Genomic DNA, 14,004 nt, shown 5'->3' on the forward strand with positions numbered 1-14,004 from the left:
CATGAAACAAAAACCACTATGTAGGTCTGACTTAGACCTACATTTGAATAATTAACATACTTTGGCAAAAATCAACAGGGAGCTTGATATTTTCACTTCAATACAACAACTGCATTACTTTCACAATGCATTAAATAGTGTCAACAAGGCTTCTCCTGCCGTGGGGCTCGGGGACAGCAACCCAAGGCGCGCTCGCACCTTCGCACCCTAATTTGACCCCCTTAACTTGCTTCAAAACTCACCAAAATTGACACACACATCGGTATGGAGCGGCAGACCAACTTATTAAGCAACCAAAACCCAAAAATTAAAATTGCAAGCTAGCGCCCCCTAGGAAGAGACAAAAAACAGACTGCTTGTAACTTCCGTTAGGAATGTCGTAGAGACATGAAACAAAAACCTCTGTGTAGGTCTGACTTACACCTACATTTCCAATAAACACTTCTGTACCTAAAATCAACAGGAAGTTGGCAAAAACCCCTTCAAAACAAAATTTTCGCAAAATATGCCTTTTTGGCCTCTTTGAACTGAAATTTGACCCCCTTAAAATGCTTCAAAGTGCAAGTTAGAGCTATACAATGCCAAGCGAAAGCCATTTATCAACAACATCCAGAAACGCAAATCTATAATTTGACCCCCTTAACATGCTTCAAAACTCACCAAATTTTACACACACATCAGGACTGGTGAAAATTGACATCCAATAAAAAAACCAAACCCCAAAAATGAAAATTGTGCTCTAGCGCCCCCTAGGAAAATAAACTGATAAAACTGCTTGTAAATTCTGTTAGGAATGTCGTAGACTGATGAAACAAAAACTTCTATGTTGGTCTGACTAAGATCGGGACTCGGGACACGGCGGCGGCGGCGGCGGCCAACGGCGGACCCGACCAACGCTGCTTGCAGCTTTAATTATTATTATTCTTTCTTTCTTTCTTTCTTTATTCCGCACCGTCGCGCCCCAACATCACCCCCTTAACATGCTTCAAAACTCACCAAACTTGACACACACGTCGGTCTACCGTGACACCACAACATATTAAGCAACCAAACCCCAAAAATGAAAATTGCGCTCTAGCGCCCCCTAAAAGGAAACAAAAAACAGACTGCTTGTAACTTCCGTTAGGAATGTCGTAGAGACATGAAACAAAAACCTCTGTGTAGGTCTGACTTAGACCTAAATTCCATAATTGTATCTTCTGGGGCCAAAATCAACAAAAAAATTTCAAAAACCCATTCAAAGCCAAATTTTCACAAAAAATGCAATTTTTGCCTCTTTGAGCTGCAATTTGACCCCCTTAAAATACTTCAAAACTCACCAAACTTGGCACACACATCAGGACTGGCAGAAATTGCGATCTAATGAAAAAAAAAAAAAAAAAACTCAAAATTGCGCTGTAGCGCAATTTTTTAATAAAACACAGAAAAAACTGCTTCCAGGAAGAAAACACAGACAAAACTGCTTGTAACTTCCGGTAGGAATGTCGGAAAGACATGAAACAAAAACTTCTAGGTAGGTCTGACTTAGACCTACATTTTGATAATCGACATCCTTCGGCAAAAATCAACAGGAAGTTAAAAATTGCCCCTTCAAAATAAAAGTTTTGTGAAAACCCGTCACCTTTTTCAAATCGAAACTCCTCCCAGTGCGTTTGTCGTTTCGGCTTCAAACTCGCACAGGAGAGAGATTGAACCCTTTTAAAAAAAGTGGTCGAACAAATTTTTGATAAGTTCTCCGGTTTGGATTTTACGCGCCTTCAAAAAACCCCTGCGCAAAGTTTCCTAAAAAATGTCTTTTTTGCCTCTTTAAACTGTAATTTGACCTACTTAAAATGCTTCAAAGTGCAAGTTAAAGCCCTACTATGCCAAGCAAAAGCCATTTATCAACAACATCCAGAATTGTCGATCTGTAATTTCACCCCCTTAACATGCTTCAAAACTCACCAAATTTTACACACATATCAGGACTGGCAAAAACTGCCATCTAATAAAAAACCAAACCCCAAAAATCTAAATTGCGCTTAGCGCCCCCTAGGAAAAAACCCAGACAAAACTGCATGTAACTTCTGTTAGAAATGTCGTAGAGACATGAAATAAAAACCTCTCTGTTGGTTTGACTAAGATCGGGACCCGGGACACAGCGGCGGCGGCCAACGGCGGACCCGACCAACGCTGCTTGCAGCTTTAATTATTATTATTATTATTCCGCAGCTTCGAACCCTAATTTGACCCACTGACCATGCTCCAAAACTCACCAAATTTTAAACACACATCGGTAAGGCTTGGCAAAAACACATATTAAGCAACCAAACCCCAAAATACAAAATTGCGCGCTAGCGCCCCCTATGAAAAAAAAAAAAAAAACTGCTTGTAACTTCCGTTAGGAATGTCGTAGAGACGTGAAACGAAAACCTCTATGTAAGTCTGACCTAGACCTACATTTCATAATAGTATGTTCTCGGGCAAAAATCAACAGAAATTTTGCAAAAACCCATTCAAAGCAAAATTTTTGCAAAAAAATGCTATTTTTGCCTCTTTGAGCTGTAATTTGACCCCCTTAACATGCTTCAAAACTCACCAAACTTGGCAGACACATCAGGACTGGCAGAAATTGCAATCTAATGAAAAAAAAAAAAAAAAAAACTCAAAATTGCGCTCTAGCTTAATTTTTCAATAAAACACAGAAAAAACTGCTTCCAGGAAGAAACCACAGACAAAACTGCTTGTAACTTCGGGTAGGAATGTCGGAAAGACATGAAACAAAAACTTCTATGTAGGTCTCATTAAGACCTACATTTTAGTAATTGACAGCTAGCAGAAATAATCAACAGGAAGTTGGCAATTACCCCTTCAAAATAAAAGTTTTGTAAAAACCCGTCACCTTTTTCAAATCGAAACTCCTCCCAGTGCGTTTGTTGTTTCGGCTTCAAACTCGCACAGGAGAGAGATTGAACCCTTTTTAAAAAAGTGGTCGGACAAAGTTGTGATAAGTTCTAAGGTTTTGATTTTACGCGCCTTCAAAGAACCCCTGCGCAAATTTTCCAAAAAAATATCATTTTTACCTCTTTGAGCTGTAATTTGACCCCCTTAAAATGCTTCAAAACACACCAAACTTGGCACACACATCAGGACTGGCAACAATTGCGAGTTAATGAAAAAACAAACCCCAAAAACTCAAAATTGTGCTCTAGCGCCCCCTAGGAATACAACACAAACAATACCCTAATTTGACCCCCTTAACATGCTTCAAAACTCACCAAAGTTGACACACACGTCGGTACGGTGTCCCTCCCCAACATATTAAGCAACCAAACCCCAAAAATGAAAATTGCGCGCTAGCGCCCCCTAGCAAAAAACAAAAACAAATCGCTTGTAACTTCCGTCAGGAATGTCGTAGAGACATGAAACAAAAACCTCTGTGTAGGTCTGACTTAGACCTACATTTCCAATAAAAAATGTCTATACCCAAAATCAACAGAAATCTTGCAAAAACTCATTCAAAGCAAAATTTTCGCAAAAAAATGCTATTTTTGCCTCTTTGAGCTGCAATTTGACCCCCTTAAAATGCTTCAAAACTCACCAAACTTGGCACACACATCAGGACTGGCAGAAATTGCGATCTAGTGAAAAAACCAAACCTTAAAACTCAAAATTGCGCTCTATTGCAATTTTTGAAAAAAAACACAGAAAAACTGCTCCTAGGAAGAGGAAACGGATAAAACTGCTTGTAACTTCTGGTAGGAACGTCGGACAGACATGAAACAAAAACCTCTATGTAGGTCTCACTTAGACCTACATTTTGATGATTGGCATCTTTCAGTTGAAATCAACAGGAAGTTGGCAATTACCCCTTCAAAATAAAAGTTTTGTAAAAAGCCGTCACCTTTTTCCAGACAAAACTGCTTGTAACTTCTGTTAGGAATGTCGTAGAGACATGAAACAAAGACCTCTATGTTGGTCTGACTAAGATCGGGACTCGGGACACGGCGGCGGCGGCGGCGGCCAACGGCGGACCCGACCAACGCTGCTTGCAGCTTTAATTTTGTTTATAACTTATATGCAATCTGTTGTTTCCCTAATTTTTGTTGTTGCACATGGATGAGGGTGTGTGTTGCTGAGGCCCACTTTGACATTGTCTGGACTGGACCTGGTTTTAAAAACCTTTTAGACAAGTCTAATTCCATTAACAACCTGGTCTGATGAAGATAAGGTTATTTTTTTTATTTTTTATTTTTATTTTTTATTTTTAATAAAATAAAATGAGATTAAAAAAAAGGAAAACAATGACATTTTTTTTGGGATAAAAAAGAAAGTAAAATCATATAAAACAATTACATAAAAAATAGTAATTAATGATAGTGTTAGTGGACCGGCGACACACACAATCATGTGTGTTTCAGGGACTATGTCCCTTGCAGACTGTGTTATATATGTTGTGGGAACCAGCATTTTGGTAGCAGAAAGAAACAACCCTTTTTTGTGTGAGTGGGTGTGGCTGGGTGTGAATGGGGGAGGGAGGGGTTTTCTTTGGGGGGTTGATGCACTGATGGAAAGTGTATTTTGTGTGTTTTTCTGTTGATTTAATTAAAAAAAAAAAAAAAAAAAAAAAAAAAACGCAACACAACAAATACCCAGAGTCCTTTGTATCCATGACTATTCCTGAATATATTTTACACCCCCTCGCCCCCATTCCCGCCCACCTTACCGACGCACGGAGGGGGGCTGAGGGGTTTTAGGGTTTGCTGCTAGCGGGGTGTATAAAATAGTCAGTCATGGATACAAAGGATTCTGGGTATTTGTTGTGTGGCGTTTATGTTGTGTTACTGGGAGGATGTTCTCCCGAAATGTGTTTGTCATTTTTGTTTGGTGTGGCTTCGCCCTACTACATGTTGTAGTAGGCGACAAAGGCAATGGCTTCATAGCACGCCCTAATACTTATTAACTGGGTGACTGCCGGCAGTCATTCTAGAGAATATCGGCGTCTCCTATTGACTTCTTCGCTTTGTGACACGGGTCCTAAATGGCTCTTTGAATGGTTAAGGACACCGATCCCAGAACCGCCACCCGCCCGAATCTAATTAAAATCTGTTTTTTCGTCATTTTACCCGCCCGACCCGCGGTTTATCCGCGGACTCCGCGGATGAGACTGCAAACCGCGCATCTCTACTATCTATCTATCTATCTATCTATCTATCTATCTATCTATCTGTCTGTCTGTCTGTCTGTCTGTCTGTCTGTCCGTCCGTCCGTCCGTCCGTCCGCCCGTCCGTCCGTCCGTCCGTCCGTCCGTCCGTCTATCTAAATATTGCATATTTCAGTTTTACTACAAAAAACTAAGTTGTCTTTGACAGAAAAGGCATAAAACCTTATTTGTTTTACTTTATATCAACCTCAAGTTGATATAGAGATATACTGTAAGCATTAGATAATAAAAAATAATAATAATTTGACTTATTTTTAACATTCTAGTAACTGAGACCCCCTATGCTCCCCAGGACCCCTAAGGATTAAAAAAAAAATCCATATATTTTGCTATGGTTTGAAAATGAAAAATATCAAAATGACCCCCGCATGCTTACATTTTTCTGTGTACGGCCCTCTGTGGAAAAAGTCTAGACACCCCTGCCTTACAGGCTCCTCTCAAATCGAAGGAGCAACGGTTCTATGTTGAGCTCCTCACCCAGTCTGTTAGGGTGAGTCCTACGGGTGAGGAAACCACCTTCCCCTGATCTTTCAGGCACGACACCAACGTTTGTAGCCCAAGGTAAGCAAACCTTAAAGTGAGAGCTTACTATTTATAGAGAGTATACTAATCTATACTCTAGTCTACAGAAAACCACGCAGAAGTACTCTCCGTTTCCATTTGGTGCATACACACAAAGGACGCAGGACCCTTTCCAAAAACTGAACGTGTAGGGAAGTAACCTTCTCATTCACAGAGCAGAGTAGACCAAGGTAAGGCGCCTCTCAACAAGTTTAATTCCAGAGCCTGAACTGTGTCTTCAGGTGACTCTGTCCAGAACTTCTCAAACCTTGACATCAGTTTAGGTTCCTTCCGCAGTAAGGGAACAAGAATTTCAGTAACAAAGCCTTGGGGTACTTTAAAAATGGAGCCTGAAGTTTCAGAATTGACCCCAAAGGGTTCAGGGCCTATCTTGTGTTGAAGAAAGGCCAACGTCTCAGACTGTTTCAGAAACTCTTTGAATATAATTAAGCCCTAAAGATCCCAGGGTTTTGCCGAAAAATCTGTCCCACCTCTCACCCCTAATTTCCATAGGATGCCAAACGGCAGGGAACCATAGTTCCCTCTGCACACCTCTGCCATCTGCCATCCAACAATCTCCACACACGAAACAGTGCAGACCTCTCGCGAATCCGCGCATAATCACGTTATCAGTGAGTATTCGACACAGGCACCCATATAGCTGCCCGAGATATGCCTGTCCAGTACGTGCTTCTTAAATGTCGGACCTCCAGAATCAGCATGTCCTGATCCGTTTCTTTCAACAAGGGGAAATGACGTCTGAAAACCTTCTACCAGTTGACTTCATGTCCATCCCCGCACATTTGGGTGTTTCAGACTGTAAAATGCGATCCGCCTTGAAGACGGACTATGAACCGGATCATTTATTTTGTGTTTAGGCATGACTTCCTGTCCACCACAAGCAGATTTTAGCTAAACTGAACAGATATGTGGCGGCCACCGGCAAATTTAGAAGCCGGGATGTGGAACGTCACCCCCATGTCGGTGCCGATCTGTATGGGGTGGAAGCGGACTCATCGATTCCAGACGAGTACCTCCTGCTGCCAGGGAAAGGATGTTCTATATCCCAAGAACCAGATTTGGTTGACAAAGACCAGGTCTCAGCTGTCACCCAACACAGCCTTGTGTTTACCCCCGGTGGTATTACATAGTGGACTGTCTTGTTCCCCATGAAATCACCTCCCACAGGTCTAGCTTCAGGGTGAAGTGGTATTTTATGGGGTTTTTTTGTGGAGTCCAATGAAAAAATGTTTATTTGGTCCGTCCTTTGGATCCTGTTTGCATTGGGGGACCCAACCAGTGACATACTGTACAGTAAATCCCCTGCCAGCATAGCTCTTAAGATCTCTCAAAGCCCTCCACCACAATAAGGTAGTGATTCACCGAGAGGAAACATACTTGAAATATGCTGTATGTAACAATAATAATAATCATTTATATTTAATAAAAATGCTCAACGCTCATGTTGGCAGCGACAGTGAAACTGGGAAGAATGGCCGCCCGGATCTGAACCCGAGTGGTGTTTTGTTATTGGACTTTTGTGCTGGTCACAGTTTGTCCATGACAAACACCATGTTCAAACATGAGGGGGTCCATATGTGCACTTGGCACCAGGACACCCTAGGCCGCTGTTCCATGATCCACTTTGTAGTCGTGTCATCGGATTTGCGGTCTCACGTTTTGGACACTCGGGTGAAGAGAGGGGCGGAGCTTTCAACCGATCACCACCTGGTGGTGAGTTGGCTGCGATGGTGGGGGAGGATGCCGGACAGACCTGGCAGGCCCAAGCGCATTGTGAGGGTCTGCTGGGAACGTCTGGCAGAGTCCTCTGTCAGAGAAAGTTTCAATTCCCACCTCCGGAAGAACTTTGAACATGTCAGGAGGGAGGTGCTGGACATTGAGTCCGAGTGGACCATGTTCCGCACCTCTATTGTCGAGGAGGCTGATTGGAGCTGTGGCCGCAAGGTAGTTTGTGCCTGTCGGGGCGGTAATCCTAAAACCTGTTGGTGGAAACCAGCGGTAAAGGGATGCCGTCAAACTGAAGAAGGAGTCTTACGGGTTCTTTTGGACTCCGGAGGCAGTGGACAGGTACCGACAGGCCAAGTGGCGTGTAGCTTCAGCGGTCGCGGAGACAAAAACTCAAACATGGGAGGAGTTCGGGGAAGCCATGAAAAACAACTTCCGGACGGCTTCAAAGCAATTCAGGACCACCAGCCGCCGCCTCAGGAAGGGGAAGCAGTGCACTATCAACACCGTGTATGGTGGGGATGGTGTTCTGCTGACTTCGACTGTGGATGTTGTGGATCAGTGGAAGGAATACTTCGAAGACCTCCTCAATCCCACCAACACGTCTTTCTATGAGGGAGCGGTGCCTGGGGAATCTGTGGTGGACTCTCCTATTTCTGGGGCTGAGGTTGCGGAGGTAGTTAAAAAGCTCCTCGGTGGCAAGATCCGCCCGGAGTTCCTTAAGGCTCTGGATGCTGTGGGGCTGTCTTGGTTGACAAGACTCTGCAGCATCGCGTGGACATCGGGGGCGGTACCTCTGGATTGGCAGACCGGGGTGGTGGTCCTTCTTTTTAAGAAGGGGGACTGGAGGGTGTGTTCCAACTATCGTGGGATCACACTCCTCAGCCTTCCCGGTAGGGTTTAGATTAGATTAGATTAGATAGTACTTTATTTATTCCGTCAGGAGAGTTCCTTCAGGAAAATTAAAATTTTCAGTACAATCCCATTCAGGTGTACTGGAGAGGAGGCTACGCCGGATAGTCGACCCTCAGATTCAGGAGGAACAGTGTGGTTTTCGTCCTGGTTGTGGAACTGTGGACCAGCTCTATACTCTGGGCAGGGTTCTTGAGGGTGCATGGGAGTTTGCCCAACCAGTCTACATGTGCTTTGTGGACTTGGAGAAGGCATTCGACTGTGTCCCTCGGGAAGTCCTGTTGGGAATGCTCAGAGAGTATGGGGTATCGGACTGTCTTATTGTGGCGGTCCACTCCCTGTATGATCAGTGTCAGAGCTTGGTCCGCATTGCCGGCAGTAAGTCGGACACTTTCCAGTGAGGGTTGGACTCCGCCAAGGCTGTCCTTTGTCCATGTTTTTGTTTATAACTTTTATGGACAGAATTTCTAGGCGCAGTCAAGGCTTTGAGGGGTTCCGGTTTGGTGACCGCGGGATTATGTCTCTGCTTTTTGCAGATGATGTGGTCCTGATGGCTTCATCTGACCGGGATCTTCAGCTCTCACTTGATCGGTTTGCAGCCGAGTGTGAAGCGGCCGGAATGAGAATCAGCACCTCCAAGTCCGAGTCCATGGTTCTCGCCCGGAAAAGAGTGGAGTGCCATCTCCGGGTTGGGGAGGAGACCCTGCCCCAAGTGGAGGAGTTCATACACCTAGGAGTCTTGTTCACGAGTGAGGGAAGAGTGCATCGTGAAATCGACAGGCGGATCGGTGCGGCGTCTTCAGTAATGCGGACGTTGTATCGATCTGTTGTGGTGAAGAAGGAGCTGAGCCGGAAGGCAAAGCTCTCAATTTACCTGGTCGATCTACGTTCCCACCCTCACCTATGGTCATGAACTTTGGGTCATGACCGAAAGGATAAGATCACGGGTACAAGCGGCCCAAATAAGTTTGGGTCTCTCCCTTAGAGATAGGGTGAGAAGCTCTGTCATCCGGGAGGAACTCAAAGTAAAGCCGCTGCTCCTTCACATGGAGAGGAGCCAGATGAGGTGGTTCGGCCATCTGGTCAGGATGCCACCCGAACGCCTCCCTAGGGAAGTTTTTAGGGCACGTCCAACCGGTTGGAGGCCCAGAACACGTTGGGAAGACTATGTCTCCCGGCTGGCCTGGGAACGCCTTGGGATCCCCCGGGAAGAGCTGGATGAAGTGGTTGGGGAGAGGGAAGTCTGGGCTTCCCTACTTGGGCTGCTGCCCCCGCGACCCGACCTCGGATAAGCGGAAGAAGATGGATGGATGGATATAATAACAATCTACAATGACAACTACCACACTCACCCTTGTCCTGAGGCTCAAACACACTCAGCAGGGATTTGCTGGCTCCGTCCACCTTAAACCTGGTCCGGATCCGAAAGCCAACACACAAGAAGATGTCAGACGGAACCTAAAGAGCAGACCGGAAGTTGTTAGAAGCGACGCTGTGAGCAGGGGAGAGGATGTGGGCGGGGCCGGCGCACTCACAGAGTCCATCTGAATGATGACAGTGTTTCCCTGAAGCTCGTAGTGCGAGATGATCGGCGCCACGGTGTCTCTGAACTGCGCAGTTACATGTGTCACAATACAGCGCCACCCGGCATGGGGTCGAACTAACCTGTCGCAGGTCCTCCAGGTGCGCCTCCACACCTGTCGGCAGCTGGATCTTCATCACAGTCATGGTGGACTCTGTTACCAGCTCGTTAGGACGAGGCTTGTACCTGCAAGACCACCGTGTAGGCTAGTTAGCATGTCAGCTAAGGCGCTATTAGATGTTGGTCTTACCTGGCACAGGCAGACAGGTGTGGAGCACGCATGCTGGGACCTAAATAGGGGCAGATGTTACAGGAGCGCAAAGAGACAGAATGGACGGCACCAGGAAGAACTTACTGTCGGAGACGTCGGCGCCAAGCATCTCTATGCTTATGTCGAAGTTACAGTTACTGGAGGGGGGAGTGGTCTGGTAGTAGACCGTCTTCATCTGCGATCACATGTGTACGTCACGAGCACTGTTGGACAATGTGGGACGCAACATATTCGTTCCTCTAAGCCACACCCACCTTGACGTGTGACACACCCCTCCCGTATCCCGTAGACACGGTGATGTCATCGTCCTTCAACACCTGGACAGCAAAGACACAAAAACCACCGAATGTTCTCAACCTTTGGCAGACAAATACGACCATTGAGTCTCTCATGTTTCACCACAGGAAACCCCTCCCACTCACCTGTATGGGTGTGGCCACAGGTCGGCTCGGGCTGAGCTGAACGCGAGTGAGCGCTCCTTTGTGTCGGTAGCGGACGTTGATGTCCAGATTGAGGACGGCTAGAGGGATGACCTTACTGTACTTTGTCAACGCTTCCAAAGTCAGGGCGGTGTCCTGATTGACCAGAGAGCAGGAAAAGGAAGTAGTTATGGTGGGAAAAGGAGGACTTTTGCAAAGGTCCGAGGTTTGAAGGGACCTTGAACAGACACATTGTGGTTCCTCAGACCACGTCCACAGGTACTACTTTTGAGTTCAGAGGGAGGAGCTTAGTAATGCCACATGTACCTGTACGGAGTAGAAGCCTTGTCCATAGTGCTGATCCTGAGTCAGCCAGGACACGATTGGATTGGCGTATGGAATCCTCCCCTGGGAACAGGAAGCAGTTTGTTAGTTACCATGGAAACTAGGAGCATACAATGTTGGTGCCAAACTTGGCGTACCCATAACCCTCAGAGTACCCATTGATGGAGTTCTGGTCCATTACACCCTAATATAAACCCCGTTTCCATATGAGTTGGGAAATGGTGTTTGATGTAAATATAAACAGAATACAATGATTTGCAAATCCTTTTCAAGCCATATTCAGTTGAATATGCTACAAAGACAACATATTTCATGTTCAAACTCATAAACTTTATTTTTTTTTGCAAATAATTAACTTGGAATTTCATGGCTGCAACACGTGCCAAGTAGATGGGAAAGGGCATGTTCACCACTGTGTTACATCACCTTTTCTTTTAACAACACTCAATAAACGTTTGGGAACTGAGGAAACTAATTGTTGAAGCTTTGAAAGTGGAATTCTTTCCCATTCTTGTTTTATGTAGAGCTTCAGTTGTTCAACAGTCTGGGGTCTCCGCTGTCGTATTTTACGGCAAAAAATACTGATCAAGTTGAGAAATTCTCATCAAACACTTATTTGGAACATCCCACAGGTGTGCAGGCTAATTGGGAACGGGTGGGTGCCATGATTGGCTATAAAAGCAGCTTCCATGAAATGCTAAGTAATTCACAAACAAGGATGGGGTGAGGGTCACCACTTTGTAAGCAAATCGTCAAACAGTTTTAGAACAACATTTCTCAACGAGCTATTGCAAGGAATTTAGGGATTTTACCATCTACGGTCCATAAAATCAGCAAAAGGTTCAGAGAATCTGGAGAAATCACTGCACGTAAGCGATGATATTACAGACCTTTGATCCCTCAGGCGGTACTGCATCAAAAGCCGACATCAGTGTGTAAAGGATATCACCACGTGGGCTCAGGAACACTTCATAAAACCACTGTCAGAACTACAGTTGGTCGCTACAGCTGTAAGTGCAAGTTAAAACTCTACTATGCAAAGCAAAACCCATTTATCAACAACACCCAGGAACGCCACCGGCTTCACTGGGCCCGAGCTCATCTAAGATGGACTGATGCAAAGTGGAAAGATGTTTTGTGGTCTGACGAGTCCACATTTCAAATTATATTTGGAAACTGTGGACGTGGTGTCCTCCGGAACAAATAACCACCCGGATTGTTATAGGCGCAAAGTGTAAAAGCCAGCATGTGTGATGGTATGGGGGTGTATTAGTGCCCAAGACATGGGTAACTTACACATGTGTGATGGTATGGGGGTGTATTAGTGCCCAAGGCATGGGTAACTTACACATGTGTGATGGTATGGGGGTGTATTAGTGCCCAAGGCATGGGTAACTTACACATCTGTGAAGGCACTATTAATGCTGAAAGGTACATACAGGTTTTGGAGCAACATATGTTGTTATCATGGACGCCCCTGCTTATTTCAGCAAGACAAGACCAAGCCAGGTGTTACAACAGCGTGGCTTCATAGTAAAAGAGTGCGGGTACTTTCCTGGCCCGCCTGCAGTCCAGACCTGTCTCCCATGGAAAATGTGTGGCGCATTATGAAGCGTAAAATATGACAGCGGAGACCCCGGACTGTTGAAGGACTGAAGCTCTACATAAAACAAGAATGGGAAAGAATTCCACTTTCAAAGCTTCAACAATTAGTTTCCTCAGTTCCCAAACGTTGTTAAAAGAAAAGGTGATGTAACACAGTGGTGAACATGCCCTTTCCCAACTACTTTGGCACGTGTTGCAGCCATGAAATTCCAAGTTAATTATTTGCAAAAAAAAATAAAGTTTATGAGTTTGAACATGAAATATGTTGTCTTTGTAGCATATTCAACTGAATATGGCTTGAAAAGGATTTGCAAATCATTGTATTCTGTTTATATTTACATCTAACACATGGGTGTCAAACTCTGGCCCGCGGGCCAAGTTTGGCCTGCTGCGTAATTTAATTTGTCCCTTGAGGCAATAATAAAAGAACATTAGAGCTGGCCCGCCAGTATTATACAGTGGTGGTGCCGCACTATCACTGCATTCAACGCTATTTCTCATACTTGCCAACCCTCCCGATTTTTCCAGGAGAATCCCGAATTTCAGTGCCACCCCCGAAAATCTCCCAGGGCAACCATTCTGCCGAATATCCACCCGGACAACAATATTGGGGGCGTGCCTTAAAGGTACTGCTTTTAGCGTCCTCTACAACCTGTCATCACGTCCGCTTTTCCTCCATACAAACATCGTGCCGGCCCAGTCACATAATATATGTGGCTCATACACACACTCAAGTGAATGCAAGGCATACTTGGTCAACAGCCATACAGGTCACACTGAGGGTGGCCGTATAAACAACTTCAAGACTGTTACTAAAAGACTAAAAGGAGAAGTATTGCGTAAAGAGATTATTAGGGTCCTTGGCCCATGGCAAAGGACTCCACAGGAGTCCTTTGCCATGGTCCAAGGACCCTATTGAAACTGCTGTGTTTTATTATTATTCCGCACCTACGCGCTGTAATTTGACCCCCTTAACATGCTTCAACACTCACCAAATTTGACACACACGTAGGTATAGCACACCTTCCCAACATATTAAGCAACCAATCCCCCAAAATGAAAATTGCGCTCTAGCGCCCCCTAGGAAAAAATTACAGACAAAACTGCATGTAACTTCTGTTAGGAATGTCATAGCGACATGAAACAAAAACTCCTATGTAGGTCTGACTTAGACCCAATTTTCATACACTCACTTCTTTCAGCAAAAATCTACAGGAAGTTAGCAAAAACCCCTTCAAAATAAAATTTTCGCAAAAAATGCAACTTTTGCCTCTTTGCGCTGTAATTTGACGCCTTTAAAATGCTTCAAAAGTCACCAAACTTGGCGCACACATAAGGACTGGCGAATATTGCCATTTAA

At 44.9% G+C, this 14,004-nt stretch overlaps 1 protein-coding gene across 3 annotated transcripts in view; it reads right to left on the reverse strand.

Moving 5' to 3' along the window:
* Positions 1–14,004, reverse strand: part of c5 (complement component 5) — a 47,006-nt gene that overhangs the window by 7,740 nt on the left and 25,262 nt on the right. For all 3 annotated transcript variants that reach the window (XM_061893617.1, XM_061893618.1, XM_061893619.1), the window contains 8 exons: positions 11,022–11,102; positions 10,698–10,850; positions 10,530–10,592; positions 10,360–10,450; positions 10,255–10,294; positions 10,088–10,190; positions 9,958–10,032; positions 9,775–9,880 (listed from right to left, as the gene is read on the reverse strand). In XM_061893617.1, coding sequence (XP_061749601.1) covers positions 9,775–9,880; positions 9,958–10,032; positions 10,088–10,190; positions 10,255–10,294; positions 10,360–10,450; positions 10,530–10,592; positions 10,698–10,850; positions 11,022–11,102 — 712 coding nt within the window. The remainder of the gene's footprint in view (positions 1–9,774; positions 9,881–9,957; positions 10,033–10,087; positions 10,191–10,254; positions 10,295–10,359; positions 10,451–10,529; positions 10,593–10,697; positions 10,851–11,021; positions 11,103–14,004) is intronic.

This window comes from Nerophis ophidion, linkage group LG01, assembly GCF_033978795.1.
Source record: "Nerophis ophidion isolate RoL-2023_Sa linkage group LG01, RoL_Noph_v1.0, whole genome shotgun sequence".
Taxonomy (NCBI): domain Eukaryota; kingdom Metazoa; phylum Chordata; class Actinopteri; order Syngnathiformes; family Syngnathidae; genus Nerophis; species Nerophis ophidion.